Source organism: Aquarana catesbeiana, linkage group LG07 (assembly GCF_042186555.1).
Source record: "Aquarana catesbeiana isolate 2022-GZ linkage group LG07, ASM4218655v1, whole genome shotgun sequence".
Lineage (NCBI taxonomy): Eukaryota > Metazoa > Chordata > Amphibia > Anura > Ranidae > Aquarana > Aquarana catesbeiana.
The window spans coordinates 193,091,397-193,112,256 of record NC_133330.1 but is presented as its reverse complement, the minus strand read 5'-3'; the positions used below and the strand labels follow the sequence as shown (position 1 = coordinate 193,112,256).

Genomic DNA, 20,860 nt, shown 5'->3' with positions numbered 1-20,860 from the left:
TGAGAAGCAGGTGGCACTGCAACATCTGGAAAAATGGAAACCATTAACAGGATGGATTTCTTATACAGCCAAGTCTTATTTCCACTTTTAACTAAAATATCCCATTTAACAGTTTAACTAAACAATATAATGTAATGTCTCATCTGCCTTACCTTAAACGGGTTTCTTTCATCAGTCTTGTAATACTGAACAAGCTTCTCTTCCACTAAGTTAGCCAAATTTTCTGCATTATCTAGTGGTTCTCTTCACACATAAAATGTAGACCAGAAAAATCACATTACATGAGCTCAATGAAAAATCATGCTACATACGGTACATGCAAACTAGTACCTCTTATAGCGAACCCCAGGATTCTCTTCCAGAGTAGCACACAGTGTGACTATTTGTTCTGCGATGGTTTGCAATGCAGTTTCTTTATCCACACATTTATCTGGACTGTACAGCAGATGAAAGGCATCAGGGAGATTTAGCAGGAACACCTTGGAGAAACCAAAATTGGGCTATTTAGGGGAAAAAATAGGATTTTTTTAACAGCTTACCTGTAAAATCCTTTTCTTTTGAAGTACATCACGGGACACAGAGCCATAGTAATTACTATGTGGGTTATAGTCCACTTTCAGGTGCTGGACACTGGCACACCCTAAACAGGAAGTTGCCTCCCTATATAACCCCTCCCACTACTGGGAGCATCTAAGTTTTTTTCGCCCGTGTCTAAGGTGTTAGTCACGAGTGAAGATGTACTGAGCTCCTCTGGAGCAATCCTTGGGGCTAGCAATGCAGCCGGATCCAAAGTGTCTTTTAGGCCGAATTAAATGGTACCTGGGCCTCGTATCCGAAGAAACAAGGTTTTGCCTGTAACGCTTCTCTTTTTAGAGAGCTGGACCCCGGGATCCAGTACTTTTGGTATTAAGGCCATAAAGTTTTACTGGCAGGGTGCTTTTTACAGGTCCCGGATTGTGGGTTCACCGAGGGTCCCCGGTTCCTGAAGGTTTGTTAACGGAACCCACCGTGAAGGGTGAAGATTGGGTCTGTTTTTACCACAGAAAACCCTGTGGTGGGAAAGGTCAGTGGAGTTTTTTTCTAAGGAATTTTTAAATTCTCTTTTGAAATGTCTCCTTTAAAGTTTATGCTGTCATGCCTAAGTGTCCCCACTGGGGGCTGTATGGAGCACCACCCACTACTGGGAGTATCTCAGTTTTGTAGCAAAGCAATACATGTGTATACTAGAAAGAGGGGTGGGACCTCTGTGTCCCGTGATGTACTTCAAAAGAAAAGGATTTTACAGATAAACGTGGTTATAAAAATCCTATTTTCTTTAATCGTACATCACGGGACACAGAGCCATAGTAATTACCATGTGGGATGTCCCAGAGCAATGCCAACTGAAGGGAGGGAGACACAACCAAATAGGGCACCATGAGATCAGAGGATTTATACCGCTGCCTGCAGTAAACTGCGCCCAAAGGCAAAATCCTCATGTCTTTTTACATCCACCAGATAGAATCTGCTAAATGTATGGATTGGAGACCAAGTTGCGGCCTTGCAGAATTGAGCCATGGAGGCTTGGTGATGCACTGCCCACGAAGCACTAACAGCCCTAGAGGAGTGTGCTTTGATTTGAGAGGGTAGAATTACCTCTTTAAACCATAAGCTTGAACGATTACTTGTCAAATCCATTTAGAAATAGTAGATTTAGATACTGCCTGTCCTCTTTTAGGACCTTCAGGCAACACGAACAAAACATCCGTCTTCTGAATCTGAGCAGTCACCTTTAAGTAGACTTTGACCGCTCTCACCACATCAAGAGAATGTAGTGATTTTTCTTCCATAGAACAGGGTTCTGGAAAAATGAAGGTAGAACAATATCCTGGTTTAGATAAAAACCTGATATTACCTTCGGTAAAAAGTTAGGATGAGGACGCAATACTACCTTATCCTTGTGAACAATAAAAATATGGCTCTTTACAAGAAAGAGCAGCCAATTCTAATACCTTTCTTGCAGCAGATATGGTTACCAGAAAAAACAGTTTCCTTGTCAAAAAACGGACCAAGGGAATGTCGTATCGGCCCAAAAAAAGGCTGTTTTGTAATGCCGACAAAACTAAATTCAAGTCCCAAGGGTTCAGGGGTTACCTAACCGGAGATTAAGCCGTGTTACCCCCCTGAATAAAGTTACGAACCAAAGAATGGGAAGCAAGTGGTCATTGAAATAATACCGATAAGGCCGAGTGCTGTCCTTAGAAAGCACTCAAGGCCAGCCTTATTTCTCACCCCATCTGCAGAAAGTCAAGGATTCTACCCTTGACCTATTTCCTGAGGTGCAACTCCTGGTTTCACACAAGGAGACATAGGTTTCCCAGACTCCATAATATATAAATTATGGAGGCTGGCTCCCTTGCATTAACCAAGGTAGAAACTACTGAACCTGACAGCCCATGCTTCTTCAGAGTGTGGGTCTCAATAGCCAGACTGTTAAATTTAGCGTTTGTAAAGTAGGATGGAACACCGGACCTTGCGAGAGAAGGTCTGGCCATGATAATAGGATCCATGGGTCCCCTACTGCCATCTTTACGATCACTGCATACCAAGATTTCCTGGGCCTGGCTGGGGGCCACAAGAATCAACGACTTCCCTTCCTGCTTGATCCTGCGAAGAAGTCGTGGACGCAGGCAGAATAGGAGGGAATGCATAAAATCAGTGAGACACAATTCTACGGGAATAGCAAGACATCTGTTCCGCATGCTAGCGGATCCTTTGTTCGTGACACAAAGTTGTTTTCTTTGTTGAACCTGGACGCAAACAGATCCATGTCTGGGATCCCCATATTTGACATATTGACAGGAAGATACCGGGGTGAAGGAACCATTCTCCCGGGAACAACTGCTGGCGACTCAAGTAGTCCGCCTGCCAATTTTCTATTCCTAGAATGAAGACTGCCGATAGGCAAAGTAAATTGTTTTCTGACCAAGATGGGATATGATTCACCTTTCTCTGGGCTGCACAATTTCTTGTGCCCCCTTGGTGAGTAATATAGGCCATTGCTGGGGCATTGTAGGATTGAATCCTGGCAGGACAATACCGAAAACTGAACGTTCAGGTCCTCAGGACCAAGAGCTCTGCCTGAATTTCTAAAATTTTAATGAGCAAGGCCATTTCTGATCTGGGCCACTTCTCTTGGACAGTTGCCTCTTCCAGGACTGTTCCCCAACCTGGATGGATATTTGGATATTAACCATAAACTGAGGCTCCAGCGCACCCAGCTTACAGCACCTGGTATTTCCAGGTGGTCTCTCATCCAGGTACTAACCAGGTCCTACCCTGCTTAGCCTCCAAGATCAGACGAGATCGGGCGCTATTAGGGTGATGTGGCTATAGGCTTTGGAGTCAGACACACTGGGAATGTAGAGCTTTAACCCTTTGTTCCAAGCCGATAGGATACTGTTTTGCAGCAGTCTCGAATGAAACTGAGCATAAGGAACAGCCTCGAATGAAGCCACCATCTTTCCCAACAACCTCATGCAAAGTTGAATAGAAGAAATTAATCTTGATTCGACCACCTAAATCGGTTCCTTTATGGCGCTGATCTTTGCCTGGGGTAAGAATACCCTTTTCTGGGTGTACCTATGATCAGACACAAGTATTTTAGCCTTCTTCATGGTTTTAAAGAAGATTTCTCCTAGGTTGAGAATCCAACCTAGATATTCCAGGTAGTTGAATGTGGTGACCATACCTTGGTCTAAGCAGGCTACCGACTGGTCTAACAAGAACAGATCATCTAGGTAAACCATAATCGTTATACCTTGGGCCCTCAAGCTGGCTAGAAGAGGGGCCAGAACCTTTGTAAACACTCAAGGTTCAGTAACTGGACCGGAAAGCAGAGCTACACACTGAAAATTAAGATTTTCCACCTTGAAAAGTAGATATTACTAGAGAGCGAGGAAATAGGCATATGGAGGTATGCATCTTTGATGTCGATTGACGCCAGAAGTTCTCCTCCTTGTAGGATGGAGATAACCGATTTGGATTGACTCCATACGGAAAAAAAAAAAAAAAAAAAGAAGAGTGGTTATATTCAGGGACTGAATTTAGATTTTTGAGATCCAGAATGTCCATTCGGATTTGGCACCGTGAAAAAAAAGATTTGAATCAAACCCCAACCTCTGTTCTTACATGGGGACCCCCATGATCACTTTTTTCTTTTTCTCTGGATCCTTAGAAACGTTTTATCTGAGAAAACGAGGAGATGGGAACTCTTAGAACTCCAGTTTGTTCCCTGGAGCTATTGAGGAAGTCCCCCACTCGTCTCGACACTCTTCCTGCCAGATCCTTGAGAACTGCAGAATTCCCCCTATTCGATTGAACCCGACGGTGGAAGCTGCCGTGACTGCCTGGAGGCTGATGCCTCTGGCACAGGAGAAGGAGCTTTAAAACGAAAATACATTTACTCCTTTTCTTAAATGGCAAAAAGGGGTGCTTTCCACTAGAATTTCTTTGGATGTATTATCCAAAACATCCCCAAATAGCTGTTTCACCGCAAAAAGGAAGACTAGCCAGGAGCTTCTTACAAGGAGCTTAGCGAAGGGTGCAAGGCCAGAAGGATAGAATCTCTCATAGCAACTATTGCAAACATAAAGCTGCCTCCTGGGCCTGCTGAGCAGGATAACCTTGAACACCTGTTTAAACCGGTCTCTCAATGATTAAGCAATTACTGTCAGCGCAGGCTGAGACACTCAATCTGCCAGAGAAAAAAAAATTCCACCTTTTTATCTGTTGGGTCCTTAAGCATTTGAGCATTGTCTGCCGGACAAGTCAAACTTATTCACAGAGGATATAGCAGCATTAATTGCTGGTATACCCTACTTAGTGAATTTCCTCCACCATAGGATAAAGCGTGAAGACTTTTTAGGAGGGAAAAAATGCTTATCTGGGTGATCCACTCAAATACAAAAAAGCTTTTCCAGCAATGGACAGGAAAAGGCATGCACAGCTTGAGGAGGCTTTAGTGAACCCACCCAGTTAAGGGTACATAAATGTGGAGCGATCATTCAGCAAGAAATTGCACCATCAATCTCACGCATTTGACACCTCAGAAGAGGAGTTATCAGCCTCACCACAGTCCCCTGAGGGAATTAGTCTTCTCCTGCCCCCAGTTCCTCAGTTTGAGGGTCCTGGGTAATGGAAGAGAACCTGTCGCATTTTGACCCACACTGGGATGCGATTAAAGTCGCTAAACTTTTTTTTTTTTAAAATATCATAAAATAAATAGTGGCTGCAGTGTTAAAAACAGCTGCAAACATTTCATGGCCCTGATGCCCACTCTGACCAGCCACCCCCTTCTCAGGGGAGGGTGCCATTTGTAGAGATGAGTAGGCTTTTCAGAGCTTGAGGGAGACCCTTTTAGCTCTTTTTTGGAGGTGTTTCAACCCCCCCTTCTGACCATAGCCCGATGCACAAAGCAGAGGTACTACCAGAAGAAATTGCATCCACTGCTTGAGCAATAGTCCAGCTACTGCCACTGCCATTAATGCTCAGCCTTAAGCAAATAGTAAATGTGTCAAATAGGAAATGCCTGTATCACCAAAACCTCTTTCATGCTCTTCTTTGCTCTTATATCTCTCCGACAATTTGGCAGCCAGCATAAATGGAGTTTTTCTTTTTTAAAAACACACTCCTGCGTTGGAGGACGCCAACGCAGCGCTAAGCTCGCCCCCACCGTCGCATCACGCCCACCTCCTTTCTTTTTCAAAAAAACAAAAAAAGTTTTCCCTCCGACCTGACGGGATCGGCTGAGTGAGGGAGGGGTGGCGTGGAGGAAATCTGGAAGCCGCCACCGTGTAGGAGCGGTGAAAGAAAACGGTATTGCCGATCGTTTTTGGTTCTCCCTTATACTCAGCCTCTTGAAGAGGGGAAGAGTTCCGCTCAGGTGGGGGTGTCTGGAGGAAGCAAAACCCCCCAAACTTACCGGAGGTCTGTCTGCTAACCGGAGGAAAAAAGTCTGCTGCTTCTGTGACACAGCGTGACTGAGCAAAGCATAAGAAGGTACATGCTCCATACAGCCCCCAGTAGGGACACTTAGGCATGACAGCATATACTTTAAAGGAGACATTTCAAAAGAGAATTTAAAAATTCCTTAGAAAAAAACTCCACTGACATTTCCCACCGCAGGGTTTTCTGTGGTAAAAACAACAGACCCAATCTTCACCCTTCACGGTGGGTTCTGTTAACAAACCTTCAGGAACCGGGTGAACCCACAATCTGGGACCTGTAAAAAGCACCCTGCCAGTAAAACTTTATGGCCTTAATACCAAAAGTACTGGATCACGGGGTCCAGCTCTCTAAAAAGAGAAGCGTTACAGGCAAAACCTTGTTTCTTCGGATACGAGGCCCAGGTACCATTTAATTCGGGCCTAAAAGACACTTTGAATGAATCCGGCTGCATTGCTAGCCCCAAGGATTGCTCCAGAGGAGCTCAGCACATCTTCACTCGTGACTAACACCTTAGACACGGGCGAAAAAAACTTAGATGCTCCCAGTAGTGGGAGGGGTTATATAGGGAGGCAACTTCCTGTTTAGGGTGTGCCAGTGTCCAGCACCTGAAGGTGGACTATAACCCACATAGTAATTACTAAGGCTCTGTGTCCCGTGATGTACGATTAAAGAAATAATGTACCCTTAGGTGACCGTACAGTGACCAACTGTGCGATTCTGTGCATGTGCTAAAACCCCCCCCCCCAAAAAAAAAACAAAAAAAAAAAACAAAAAAACAAACACAGATTGAAGATGCTATTGTCAAAGAACTTCACAAACTGCAGATCTGTAGACAGAGAGTTATAACCATGACTCAGTCTAAAGGGAGATGACGAGCCACTAAGATAAAAAGTGTATTTTAAAAGAGATGTCAAAATGTGAGATTATATTTAAAAAAATACAAACACACACACACACACACACAGAGAAGAAGAGAAGTGAAGATGGAGCTTTTCAAGCGGTGGGATGGGGGGGGGGGGGGGGTTGGGGCACTCCTTGGTATCCAGAGAATAAGTCCCAGCTGCTCCAAGCATGGAGAAGGGTGTAGGGCATCTGCTTTATTATTCAGGATTAATCCGAAATTCTCCAGGTGTTTCAATTATTATGGAGATATCACAGTTCATCTCCAATGCAGACTCGGCTCATCCAATGGTCCAGATAGCCTACAATTGAGATCCCTCAGATCCGCAGCAGTGCCAGCACCTGTGTCAGAACTTTGGTGAACACCCGAGATGCAGATGCCAGGCTGAAAGAACGAACTACGCAGTGGAGTTTCACTACTGCAACTAAAAAAAAAAATTTTAAAAATATTCATGGTTGCAGGAAATGGGAATGTGGAAGTAGGAATACTGGATGTTGATTGAGGCTAGGAAGTCTCCTTGGTGCAAAGAGGCTACGACGGACTGCACGGATCCCATCTAGAACTTGCACTTTTATGACAGTGTTCAAGGCCTTCAGATCCAGGATTGGGCATATTCCCTTCTTCAATACTGTAAAGAGGTTGGAGTAGAATCCTCTGATCCATTCAGATTATGGCAGGAGATCTATCACCCCTTGAGCAAGAAGTCCTTGAGCTGCCAAATGCAGATTGGCTAAATGCTGAGGGGGACGTTGCAAATTTGAAGGAAAAAAAGCATTCCTGGTCAAATGGCTGGACTTCCTCCATTACCCTGAAATGAGAGATAGCCACCAGTCCACAAAAGGACAAAAGAGTAGTACATTGCAAGGATTATAACAACCTTTGTTGCAGATTCCTACCTTTTGTTATTCTGAAGAAATCCCCGTTTGTTCCTCTGTGCTGAGTAGGTCTAATGGGAGTGGTTTCATAGTTCTCTATCAGCTGTGCAGTTGCAGGGCACTAATTAGGAAATCTGCTGGGGCTGCACCCCTTTACACGTGTTCCTATTGAAAGTATCTCACCAAAAATGCCATTTTTTGTTGCAGGGGGATGCCTGAAATCTGACTTGTATTTTAGACAGACTTCTGGGAAAACTGGTGAGCCAATCACACAAGCAGGAAATTATGTTTCTGGAGAGTGGTCAGTACATATTCTGTGTACAGAACTCCAGGTAGCCGTATTGCACTGTATTTACAGAAAATGACAGCAGCTGCATATTGAAAAGGAAAGGTAATTTTTAATAACATCCAATTACAATATGACTTGTGTCACAATTGTATACGCTATTATTTCTTTATTTGCTATATTTTTCCCCCCAAGAAAGTGGAGTTACCCTTTAAAAATTTTGCTCACTCAGTCAGTCTGAGACACTAGGGCAGAAGCTAGAACCATCAAGGTTCTAGCTTCTAGCAATAATCAAAGCTCCAGTCACTAATCACATAGAAAGAGAGGTGCTCTCCGCCTTCCTATCCGATCGTTCTCTAAAGGAGGGCGACTCCTCAACTGAATATGGCGAGTTTGCTCCAATCGCTAGACTGGACATGCAGTGAAGCAGTTGGCAAAGTAAATGGCTTACCTGGAAGTGCTCAGGTCTTTTAAATAAAATCATCATCAAAAAGGAGGAATCAGAGCAAATTTTTGAGGCTCGCCTACGCTTGTGGGTTCCATAAAAGGACAGCAGAATTCATTAATTGGGAGGAGACTTTTCAATCTTTAAGGTTTACCTTAAACGAGAGCCGCCTCTCTATCAGAGGGGGCAGAGGGAGCATCTACTTCCATGGGGGTCTCTGGACCTGTGGCATAGGAAGGCTCATTGTGGCCGACTGGAAGTTGAATGGTAGCCTTGGGGCAAGGGAAACCAGCAGGCGATCCAATGTACCCTTTTCAGGGAGAACACACTCACACATAGCCATGCTGCCACATGTAGTTCCACAGGATCTTCAGATGGCTGGTGTCTCCAGGGATTTGCAATTGCCTCATGATAACTGAGCCAGGCATCGCATGCCAAATTGTGGCACAGTGATGGAATAGCTTGATCTGTTGTTCATGTCCACCAAGAGCAAGCACTTAACTACCATGCAGAGTTGTTAACAGGAACAAAAAAACGAGAATTTTTTTTTCTAAGGCCTAACTCCTAAGAGCAAGGCAAGAAAACAAATGTGTGTTACAGATAAAGGGTTTGGCCATCAGTAGGGATCGACCATTGGTTGTGTTCTAATCTTCTGATTATACCTAGCAGCCTACTTATGCAGGTGGAGCAATACCCAATGACCTTGATCTACTGAGTCTTTCAACGAACAAAAGAGAAAGTTAACCGCAGCACTGGAAATGCTAACTTATGCAGCAGCTGTCAGTGCAGTATCAGCTACATACAGTATACAGCTCTGTGTTCCAGCAGCGGGACAGGAACTTTCACCAAACAAAGTCCCGCCTACAGACGTAACGTGTACGGGAGAGGAGCTATGTATGACATCACCCGTGGCCATTTTATCAGTTTTCACGTGTATACCAGAACGATTTATCCTTGCACTTGGGTGAAGTGCTCTATTTGTAAGTGCTTTTACCTTTTCTTAAATAAATTTAGCCAAACAGAGAGCACTAGATTCTGTTCTATTCTATTTCATTCATAAACATATATTGTGGTGAGATCATCTGCTGTGCCATTGATGGACATTGGAGGACTGAGATGCCCACTGTGTGGGAAGGCGCATCCAGACCTTTTGGTCATTAGTATGAGGTGAGCGGCTGCTGATGTCTTTGGTGGATGGGCTGGACTCACTCTGACACTTGCATGCTCGATTTGGATGCACAATGACACTGTGGCATTGATTCTACCCCATTTTCATGTGGACTTTTTTTTTTTTTTTTTTTTTAGAGGTTTACGATTTAGTTGTTGCGCTGCACTGTTTTGAGTTTTAATATGAGTAATTGAGCCAAGAGCTTCACCCTGCAGGTGGCAGTTCCCACCACTCCCTAGCATGTGTGCACTGGAAAAAACACAAAATGCTGCATTTTCTTGCTGCACATAACATATCAGCACACCGCAGATTGAATAACCCAAGCGCAGGAAGTTTAGTACTTGCAGAATTACCAGGTGAAAAAAAAAAAAGGAAAAATTAGTCATCTCATCCAAGGCCTGGTAAGCTACAATATAATACATTTTGGTATTGGGGTTAGATGCACTTTAAACGCCAAGTTCACCTTTAAAAAAAAATAAATGCACTTTTTTTTGCAGGCAAAAAAAAAAAAAAATGCGCATTCATTTTTTTCCTCCTTAGGAGCCTGTAAAGCATTGCACCTGTCAGGCTCCTGCAGACAGTAGAGCTGTCTGCCCATACCTTCGCTACAGGCAGGAAGATCAAGTAACAACCAGCACCCCTGTAGTTCATTGAGAACTACTAGGTGTCAGCCGCAATGAATAATGGTAGTTGTAGTTCATTTAGTCACAGAACTTTGTGAATGAATGATGCAGCCTTGTGGGCGGAGGCCTGCGCGGCTTTTGAATTGAGACAGCGGGTGCAGGGAAAGGATCCTCCTCCTGCTGTCACAATGGGGGATCAGGTCAGGGTAGCGGCATGTTACTAAAAGGTGAACGTATACTTGAAGGTATGCACCATTTACTGCAGTGAACCCACTATATGTGGCTTAAAAACTGCTCATGAACAATTAATTTTTGGCAGTCTTACATGTGAACGAAAGAATAAAATCAATTTATAATCACAAGGCAATTACCTGAGACTCTCTGGGGAAAAAAGAAATGTTAACTTCCTTGCACGTCTTTATTGTTTTGGGGGCACAAGATTTTAGCTTTGTGAAGAGGCTGTCATGACATGCTGAAAAAGACAAAAAGTGTGTAAGTAAAAAAAAAAAAAAAAAAAAGGAACATAATTCTAACAATCATAGGCATGCCAATAGACAAGATGATAAAAAAGTCACAAAAAGGAGTTGTCATATTGAGCAAACTAAAACAGCAAGAATATAATCACATGCCAGTTCTATATCATTGACTCTGTTGTCCTCTGTTACTTGTTCTGGTTTATCAATTGTACTTTTCGATACAGTTTACCCCTGGTTATACATTTGTCAGACATAAATGTCATGAGAACTTTTTTTCTATATGTGGCCCAGGTCCTTAACAAGTTATAGGGACTCCTGGGTATTACATGTCACCGTACCCATCCTTAGATGCATTTGTTCATTATATTGGTGATTTTGAATATGTTTATTGTATTGTGAAGATTTTTGCACTGCCATATTACCTGGTTGTTTACTTTCTAGTTTTTCTGGACTCAGTGAACGAAAGAATTTATGTAAGACCCAACCAGGCAATTAGCACAGCCAGACTTCTCCCCCTCTGCCTTTAAACAGATAGATTGCTACCTGCACATCAGAATATAACCTTGCACAGGGAAGGTGAATTGAGATATTCCCTTCTATGATGTTTGGTTTGAAGGTATGCTAGTCAAAAGATACAATTAGAGGGCTTGGGAATTGTCGTGGCTAAGAGGCAGGCCTCTTCAGTCTGTTAGTGCTTTTGTTACTCAATAAAAAGGAACTTTATTCCAAAGACTTTGCTGTCCCTCAATGGTATATTTGAGGCAAGAAGATGTAAGTTACAGTAGAATAAAAAATGGTTTAGCTGACTGTACATCAACTAGGCAATACTTACCATCACTGAAGTAAACATAAGCAGCCTTGTATTTGCACTGTTTGGGCTTAAAGTCATTCACCAGACAATCCACAGACTGAAATGAAATTAGGAGAATTTTAACCATAGGGTTTATAAGCATTATTGTCAATCATCATATAAATTTGTAAAGACCTCTTTTATGAGTATGTGATGCAACAGTGTAGCCAGTGGCCGCTGGTGCTAAAAATTTTTTTGGGGGGGGCGCAAACAAACTGAAAAATACTGAACCCCCCCCCCCCCCCAACGATTGCAGCCTCACTGTGCCCATCATACGCAGCCGCTTGTGTCCACCGACCCCCTGCCCGTGCATCACGGCTCTGGCACACAACCACAAACCCCCCCCCCCGCGGATCACGGCTCCGCCCCCCCCGCGCAGCTCTGACAGAGGCCGAGGGGACTTACCGCAGCACTGTCCTCTCAGAGCGGCGGCTCCAGCGTGTGTCCCCTCCCTCCTCTTCTGAAGCACCAGGCATCCAATAGGGTGGCCTGGCGCTTTGGCCAATCAGGAAGCAGGTCTGACATCCTGCCTCCTGATTGGCGGGGAGGAAGGTTAGTGTGAAAATAGGGAAAATTAATTCGCTATGGTCACACAATTGGGTGGGATCAGGATGCAGTCTCTGCGCCCCGAGCCCACCCTATTTTGAAGCCTATTAGAGCCTCTGGCTCTAATCAGGTGCTTCAAAATGTACCACCCCCTCCCACCCCTGCCATAGGAATCCATGCGTCCGGCGTCCTGAAAGGGGTCAAGCGCATGGATTGGGGGGGGGGGTTTGCCAGTAGTGCACGTAGTGCACGGGCCACCACTGAGTGTAGCAAATATTATCTATGCACTATAGGTAAAAGTTATAGGGAAAAAAAAATTCCTTAACAGAACATCGAAGGCAATCTTCATCTCCATTATAATAGGGATGTCCCAAAGCACTGAACATGAGAGGAGGGCAACACAGCCACAAGACAATAAGCCCCAAACAACTAAAAACAGAATAGGTCAGAACCTTAGGCAGCAAGGGTTACAGGTCTGATCATCCCACCAACACCACAAATGGCTATACTCAAAAGGAATAAACTCAGCAATGCTAACCGTTACCTCTAAATGGAAGTCCACTATGGCCCCTAATGTCTCTGAAGTTATTCAAAGAGTCCAATTACAATATACATATGAAAAATACTTTGCTGTAAAGAATCATAATCTACCCAAGTTTAATTATTGGTGGGATACATGGACTATGTGCTACCCAGTGCATAATAGCAGGCTGACCACTTGTAGATTTATCTGGTACATATTTTATGTTTTTATTATTTTTGTTGTTTCATGTTATAATCTTGGAGATGCCAAAAGAGTACAAAAGGTATGTCAATTTATATAGACTAGTGGCTACACCAACAGTAGCGAGGTGGGTGCTGTCGGGTACTCTGTGGCACAGTTAGCTCCCCTTAGGGGTACCCGGAAGGCTCGGACGCACCATTATTACGCAGTAACCGGATGCACGGAGGCCACTCTAATCCTGTATTGAAGGACCCTTGTGGTCACATGTCTTACTGAGAACAAGAAGGTATTCAACAATGGTTACCCAAACGCTAATTTTGTTTATGTTTTGTACTCTGTGTAATCTTTTATACTGTTGAAAACCTAATAAAAACTATTTGAAAAGAACCTTAGGCAGCAGCAGCCTGCAAAGCACAGCCACTTGGTAAAACTTCATAAAAAAGTATGAACTGAAGACCAGGTAGCAGGTTTACAAACTTGAGCTACCAAAGCCAGACGACAAATAGCCCAGGAGGCACCCAGACACCCACAAACAAGAAGCTTAACAAAATAAACCGACATCCATCCAGAGATGGTAGATATGGAAGCTACATGATCCTTCCTTGGGCCTTTAGGAAGCGAAAGAGGAAATCTGAATGACAAATTGCAGCAGTCAACTTCATATAACACCTGACAGCATGTACCACATCCAAGGCGTAGGACAGAAGGACATCAACACAATGTCTGGGTTGATGTGGAAAAAAGAAACCACCTTTAGGTAAACTATGACTACTGAGGCCATAAAACCACCTTGTAATGGAGAAACACCAGAAACTGTTCCTTGCAGGAAATGGCAGCCAAGTCAAAGACTGTGAGCTGAAGTAATGGCAACCAGAAAAATAAATTTTCCAAGTCAAAAAGGACCATCCCATATGGGTTTAGAGATTTCGGCAACACAGAAAGTGTCAAGATGAGGTTCTGTGGAGTCAACAATGTGAAGTAGTCAGTCTCTAAAAAAAAGGACTGCCGATGCCTACATTTGACCTTCATTCCTTCTCAAGGGCAATTACAAACCTGCACCAGTTTTTATAAATGCCATAATGTGTCCAAATGCATACTTGCAAGGCTCAGGGTTTTCATCCTTGCAAGAGCAAAAAAAGACTTGTAATTCTTCCTAGAAGTCACCTTCAAGCCTTCAGCAGAGTAGGAATTACTGAATCTGAGTCTCCTCTGTCCCTTAAAAACCTGGCGTCAACAACCATGCCATTAAAGCTAGCGACTGTAAAGAAAAATGGAAAATTGGATCTTGCGAAAGGTGGTCAGGTTGATCTGGATCGCTCAAGGGTCGTCTTCCGACACGTATACAAACGTTGTAGAACCAAGTTCTCCTAGGCCATGCTGGAGCTATCAGAATCACTAGAATTTTTTCTACTATAATCCTGCAGACACAGTAGAAGCTATAACTGCAAGAAGGCATTGATTAGGGAGAACAGGTCCCATGGTGTTACCAGAGCATTTACAGCAACTTGAAGATCATTTTTGCTTTGACAGTATTCAGGATCAGGCCCAAATACTCTAAACTCTGGGCTGAAATAAAGGCAAACATTTTGAAAATTCAGAACCTATTCAAAGCTCTCCAGAGTGTGCACCATCTTGGACACATTGGTCTCCAGAAGAGAGTGTCCTTGAGATAGAAGAGGATTGTCAGCTTGCAAGAATACAAATCCCAAATTCAAAGAAACATTTAAAAGCATGAACTGTGGAGGTGGAAGGCTCTGAAACCCCCCCATGCCAACCCTCGACAAAGGGCCTGCAAATGTCCTACAACCTGAGTGAGTGGGGGCGCCCCTTCACCGTGAAGCAGACTTATCCTTTGGCTTAGAGTCCATTTATTTGTGTTACTGGGTCTAGGGTTTCGACTTAGAGCCTGCGGCCTGAAAACGATGAAAGGAATGCTTCTTGGAAGGAGAAGCAGGTTGTTGAACTGTAGGCTTTGCCATCTTTTTAAAGAGGAAGTAAACCCTGATGGGTTTTACTTCCTGTCGTTCCGTGCAAAGTAAAAGCATAATGGGCTAGAATGCATCGCATACTAGCCCATTATGTGGCACTTACCTGCAATTGAACCCCGCATTGTCCCCACTGGTGGAAGCATCCATCTTCTTGCCTTCCTTCCGGGCCTACAGACTCTGGCTATGTGACTGGCCAGTGCCCTGTAACATCACCCCCCCGCATGCGCGCGGGAGCCTTCAGTCACAGCACATATGAGTAAAGAAACTGTACGGAGGTCAGTTTCTTCACGGCGCACTATAAGGGTAAATATCTCCTAAACGGTGCACGTTTAGGAGATATTTCCACTACCTATAGGCAAGCCTTATTCTAGGCTTTCCTCTAAGTAAAAGTGACGCAGGAGGGTTCACAACAATTTTAAGTTGTTCCCTTCTGGATATAATAATCAAAAGCAGGACCGAAATGTTCCCCTTCAAATAAAAAATGTAAAGGCTTCACATTTTTGCAAAGCAATTCCGCTGACCAACACTTCAGCCATAAGATGCTGCAAATGTGTATGGATAAGATCCCAAGATGCAAAAGCTGCTTGGCCCTCAATTACCCCCAACAGGTCATGTTTTGGGAATTTTTCCTAAATAGAATACTTGTCCAAATTACCAAGCCATTGACTCTGATTTAAAGCACCTGTGCAAGATAAAGGAAAACCTGCAAACATGACCTGTTAGGAGATACTTGAGGACCAAGGTTGAGAACCACTGCTTTAAGGCATCCAACAAGATTCTAAGATTACTCAAAATCTCACCAGAGCAAATGAGGCCTTGAATAAATACTCCAAATGTACGTCTGAGACATTCTTAAAAATTGGGACCTTATCCACTGGGCATGTGAGAGTCTTATTGAAATAAAACTGCCGGAACCACCAAAGAAGTACTCCATTTCTCAGTGAACTCCCTCTCCATGGGGTACTGCTAAGCAAACCTTTTTGGTGGAACACCTTGTTAAGGTGAGCCCCTTCTGAAAAACATCCAACAAAGCATCCTTTTAAATAAGGATAAACAGCAAAAGATTGAGTTGTGGAGGATGCCACAATCCAAATCCTGTAACCTTTGGAGTACAGGCCTTCAAATTACTTTGAACAACTTCTGCAAGAAAACTGAAAAGGTCCTTTGGTCTAGGATAAACCCTGACCCTGGGGTTCCCCAGGGGAAGATTCCTTAGTTAAAGAGTCTGCTGTGTCCTCATCTACCGCAACATTCTGGCTTTCCTCAAACTTGTCCTCCACTGGTTTCTCCTCTGCTAATGGGAGGGAGGAAAGGGGGAACAATTCCACTTGCAACCAAGGCAATCCAAGCAAGCAAGATTTCTGGAAAGCTGGTGTTGTAAACCAGCAATGACACATGAGAATTCCTCCATTCACACAAAGTATTTGTGCCACAGAAGTAGGGGAAATGCCAGGTAGGTGAGTGAACATGAGATACACTGAGTGAGGTCCACATGGCACCCCCATGGGATACATTACACAGAGGGGCTGCAACCAGGTTCCTCCCTACTATAATAATATATATAATTTTGGACCCCTAAGCCCCTTTCATCCCCTTCTCTCTGCAGTCAATGAGACATGGCCTGCTGATCAGTACGGGAACCCTTGCTGGGAACAGCAGTCCAAATTAGCCGAGAGGGCACTGTGTCAAACACCTTCTGATCCTGCCAGTGCCCCACCATCCCCCTGAGGAAAGCAAAGTGGCCCCGTTTTTAAACTTGTTGCAACCTGTAGTCCCACAGAATGCTCTTGTGCTGTTGTTGTGACTTGTCGACCCCTAAGCTGCGTTTCACTGTGACTTGCAGTACCACAGCTGCCATCCTGCCTGCTCACATGGGACCCCAAAGATAGTTTCAACCAGAAAGCTCCTTCCCATACATGTCACCGGCCGTACTGCGGAGGCACACGGCTCAGCGGTCAAGAGTGAATGCAGGAGGCAAAGAACTCTCTCTGGCCTCCTACATTTTGCACCCTGTATATCTCACACCTCTCCTTAAAAAGGAGAAGTCCAGCCTGAGCTTGTTTGGCTGGGCTTCTCCTATGGGTTACAGGAGTGCAATTAGTTTTGCACTCCTGTGACCAGTTTTCAGCAGAGTGGACTGAAGTCGGCTCTCTGCTTACATCACAGAAATCAGTCCAGGCCCCACGTCATCAGGTAAATAAAGTCTGGATCCACCAGGCGCCTGGACTGATGCCCGTCTCAGGCTCTCCGCGAGCCTGTGACAGCCGCTCCCCACCACTACACCGGTCAGCGCTCCAGTGAATGTGGGGGGAGGGGGGACAGGCATCAGCTCTCTGCTCGGGGAGCTGAGAGAACCGAGCCAATCGGCGATGTTCGATCGCTCAGTTCTCAGTGCAGTGGCACCGGGGGGATCAAGGCAAGTATGATGGGCAAAAAAAATAGGAACCCATACTTCTCTTTTAAGCAAGGGGGGGGGGGCAACACTAGAAATGGTTGGGTACCAACAGGGACAACCCCATGGCACTCTCCATTCCTGCCGCAGGACCCACTAAGGCAATGCCACAAGGGCCTTCAGAGACTCGACACGCCAGCTGTGAATTACTGCCCTGGGACTGGTCTGCAGGTCACTATATCGTTGCGTAGGGTCCAATGCTGTCTGGCAAAATTAAAGGCGGTCCCTGCGTGTCCAGTACGGGGGCCGGGTACCATTTCTCTGTGCGCTGAAGAGCCATAGGAATTAAATGTGCAAAATCTCTCAATCCCAGAGGGAGTCGAGAAGCTAGATAGACAGGGGGATTTCTGAGTAAATCACCCGAAGGTGGCAGCATAACTTGGATCATAATGAAGATACTCTGTGTTTTGGGGATGTATGATAAAGAAAAAAGTTATTGGTGAAATATAAATAAAAAGTGTCAAGGGAGTGTAAAATTAAGCAGTAGACTAGCTCAAGTATTCAGTTGGAGATAAAAACATTGCTAGCTGTCTCAACATATATGCTACTAAAAACTTATCATACATACCGTAATTTTCCCATCATGTCAGCATACTGCGGGTCAGCTCCTCCTAACTCTGACTCTTATAGGACCACCCATAACATTGTTTTTTTTAATCTAAGTAGATACCACCTGCGTTCCTTCATCAGAACTTCCTTCTAAGGAGACCACTTACATTACAGACAAGGAGGCACTTGGAGGATACAGGACAGGAAGTTTTCCTACTCCACAGGCTGCACAGTGGCTCATACTGTGAAAGTGAAATACCTCTTTGTGGGGTGAATAATAGCGGTGAGTGCGTTTCTTATGGGGCACAATAGTCTAAGAAGCACAGAACAATTTGAAGGAGCACATTGTCACTTTATTATTGGACTTTTTTTTTTATACACCAGGGTTTAAGGACGGTATATGCATGTTTCTGAGCCCAGTTTCACAGCAATACTATATACCAGTCATATATGTTGTATTTTTTTGGCACAGAAATGTTACTTTGAATTGCAGATTTTGCACAGGATTGTGGATTTCACACAGAAAAAGTTAGCGCTTTTATATTTGTTTTTTTCATTTTTATTTTTCATTTTATTTGTGTTTGAATGCACATTGCTTATTTAGAATGCATACTGTTAGAAGCTATCAGGAAGTTTACACAGTAGGATATCCTTTACATTTTTTATTTTCTGCACTTTTTTTCACTTTTTGCATTATATGCACCCGTGGTATACACACCCCTCAAGTATCTAGAGGTTGCAAATTACCTCTTAATTAGAGCAGCACCATATCTATCCTTTCCCTTTTTTCGAATGCTGGAATCCACCCGCACAAGCTGTCAGTTGCACTTCAGAGACACAGACGTTTAGGAGAAAACCACCCCCGGATTTTGCTGCAGGATTACTATCATGCTTGTGTTTATGCTCCCTTTGTGAGTAGTTTCACTTTTGACTTATTAAATGGTTTATCAATATACAGCACTTAGAGGCACTGTGTTTCTTTTCCTTTGTTGCATTGTGTTGCAGGAATCCATGTACCATTGCTGGTACATGGATTCCTCTTCCTATTCATCTTAGAGACAGTTGCTATGGACTTTGTCCCTCTTACTGAGAGACTTTTAAACACATTTATTTGATCTGTGTAAACCTCCAGGGTCTCTCCTCAAACTAGCACTGAGTTTATTTTTTGTCCCTTCGATAAAAGGAATAAGTTCTACACTCATCTAAAAGTGCTTGTTCTGCAGGCAAGCTGAAATCAAGTGAGCCGGATCTAATGGGTTGAGCCTGTCTCCATCATTTGCTGGGAAGGCAGGGAGTATTCCCAGTTTTAATCAAAAGGCATGGAGACCTTAAGAAGATATTGGGAGGACGGCTCAGGATCAATCACTTGGTCTTGAAAAATCTGACAAAAAGGCACCAGGTTCAGACACCCTTCTTGCCAATGCTAGAGCTGTTAAAAACACCATACCTTAAGCCACAAGGAACAAAGCTTTATGCAAGATTTACAACATAATGCAGTAGACAAATACCATTTGGGAAAGAGACTTCTTTGGAGGGCCCACTGCAGAAACTTATCTAGGAACAAAATGATTTGCCCATCCATATCTCATCAAGGCTGAAAGGGCCAATATCCATAAATTCAACTGAAAATGTTATCAAGTGCTATCCAAAGAAAGCACATTGGCAATAGAAGAATCCAAAATGCTCAAAGTTAAGCGTCTTTGTCAAAGAAAAAAGTTTTAAAGCAGGAAAAGAGGTTCCATAGTTGGCAAGGTTGAAGACACTGGTCCATCCAGTTCAATGTGGGTGTCTACGTCGCTATCATTTTTAATATCCCTATGCATTGTGTTCGCTAAGAAACACATTAAAAAAAAAAAAAAAAAGTTTCTTGATTAGAGCTACATGCCCGACACTACCAACTGTGGAAGGGAGTTGTCCATGCTTACCAATCTAATGCCCCGTACACACGGTCGGACTTTGTTCGGACATTCCGACAACAAAATCCTAGGATTTTTTTCAGACGGATGTTGGCTCAAACTTGTCTTGCATACACACGGTCACACAAAGTTGTCGGAAAATCCGATCGTTTTAAACGCGGTGACGTAAAACACGTACGTCGGAACTATAAATGGGGCAGTGGCCAATAGCTTTCATCTCTTTATTTATTCTGAGCATGCGTGGCACTTTGTCCGTCGGATTTGTGTACACACGATCGGAATTTCCGACAACGGATTTTGTTGTCGGAAAATTTTATCTCCTGCTCTCCAACTTTGTGTGTCGGAAAATCCGACGGAAAATGTCCGATGGAGCCCACACACGGTCGGAATTTCCGACAACACGCTCCGATCGGACATTTTCCATCGGAAAATCCGACCGTGTGTACGGGGCATAAGAATAAAGAAACCCTTAGGTACTTTGAGACTGAACTGGGTTTCTATGAAATTCTCATCCAGCTTCATTGTTTGACCAGGTTTCTACTTTAGAGATCTTTAGTTTTCTCCCAATGATACAGTCACCATTTAGAGATTTATATGTTGCCATCATATCCCCTCTTAAGTGCCTTTTCTCCAGGGAGAATAGATTTAGTTTTTGTAGACATTCCTGTTATCCAAGGTCCAAAAGCCCCCTTAAGGTTTCTCTCTCCAGTTCAAAAGGACATCCTTGCTGAGGATTGGTGACCAAAACTGGACTGCGTGCTCAAAATGTGGTGGAACCAATGTTTTGTAAAGTGGTAGAACTATAGTTTTATCCCTTGAGTACAAACCCTTTTTAATGCATGATAAGATAAGACTTCACCCTCTACAATTCTTTTCTACCCTTAATTCCTTACTTCACCAGCACCCCCCCCCCCCTCTACCCAACAACTTAACTCAATTGTTAATCAATCGAGATCGCAATCCCCCCCCCCCCCCCTCGCGATCTTAAAGAATTTTCACGATTCTATGCAGAGAGAGTTCTGTGCTCAAGCCACAGCTGTCAAAAAAAAAAAAAAAAAAAACTCAGGCAGTCT

At 43.8% G+C, this 20,860-nt stretch overlaps 1 protein-coding gene and 1 pseudogene across 3 annotated transcripts in view; both read right to left on the bottom strand.

Moving 5' to 3' along the window:
- The window catches only part of STXBP3 (syntaxin binding protein 3), a 202,164-nt gene that overhangs the window by 92,716 nt on the left and 88,588 nt on the right, over positions 1-20,860 (bottom strand). For all 3 annotated transcript variants that reach the window (XM_073592934.1, XM_073592932.1, XM_073592933.1), the window contains exons 5-8: positions 11,595-11,670; positions 10,658-10,758; positions 331-479; positions 153-243 (exon numbers count right to left, since the gene is read on the bottom strand). In XM_073592934.1, the coding sequence (XP_073449035.1) occupies positions 153-243; positions 331-479; positions 10,658-10,758; positions 11,595-11,670 (417 nt within the window). The remainder of the gene's footprint in view (positions 1-152; positions 244-330; positions 480-10,657; positions 10,759-11,594; positions 11,671-20,860) is intronic.
- On the bottom strand, positions 3,259-3,377 carry LOC141104094 (5S ribosomal RNA; annotated as a pseudogene).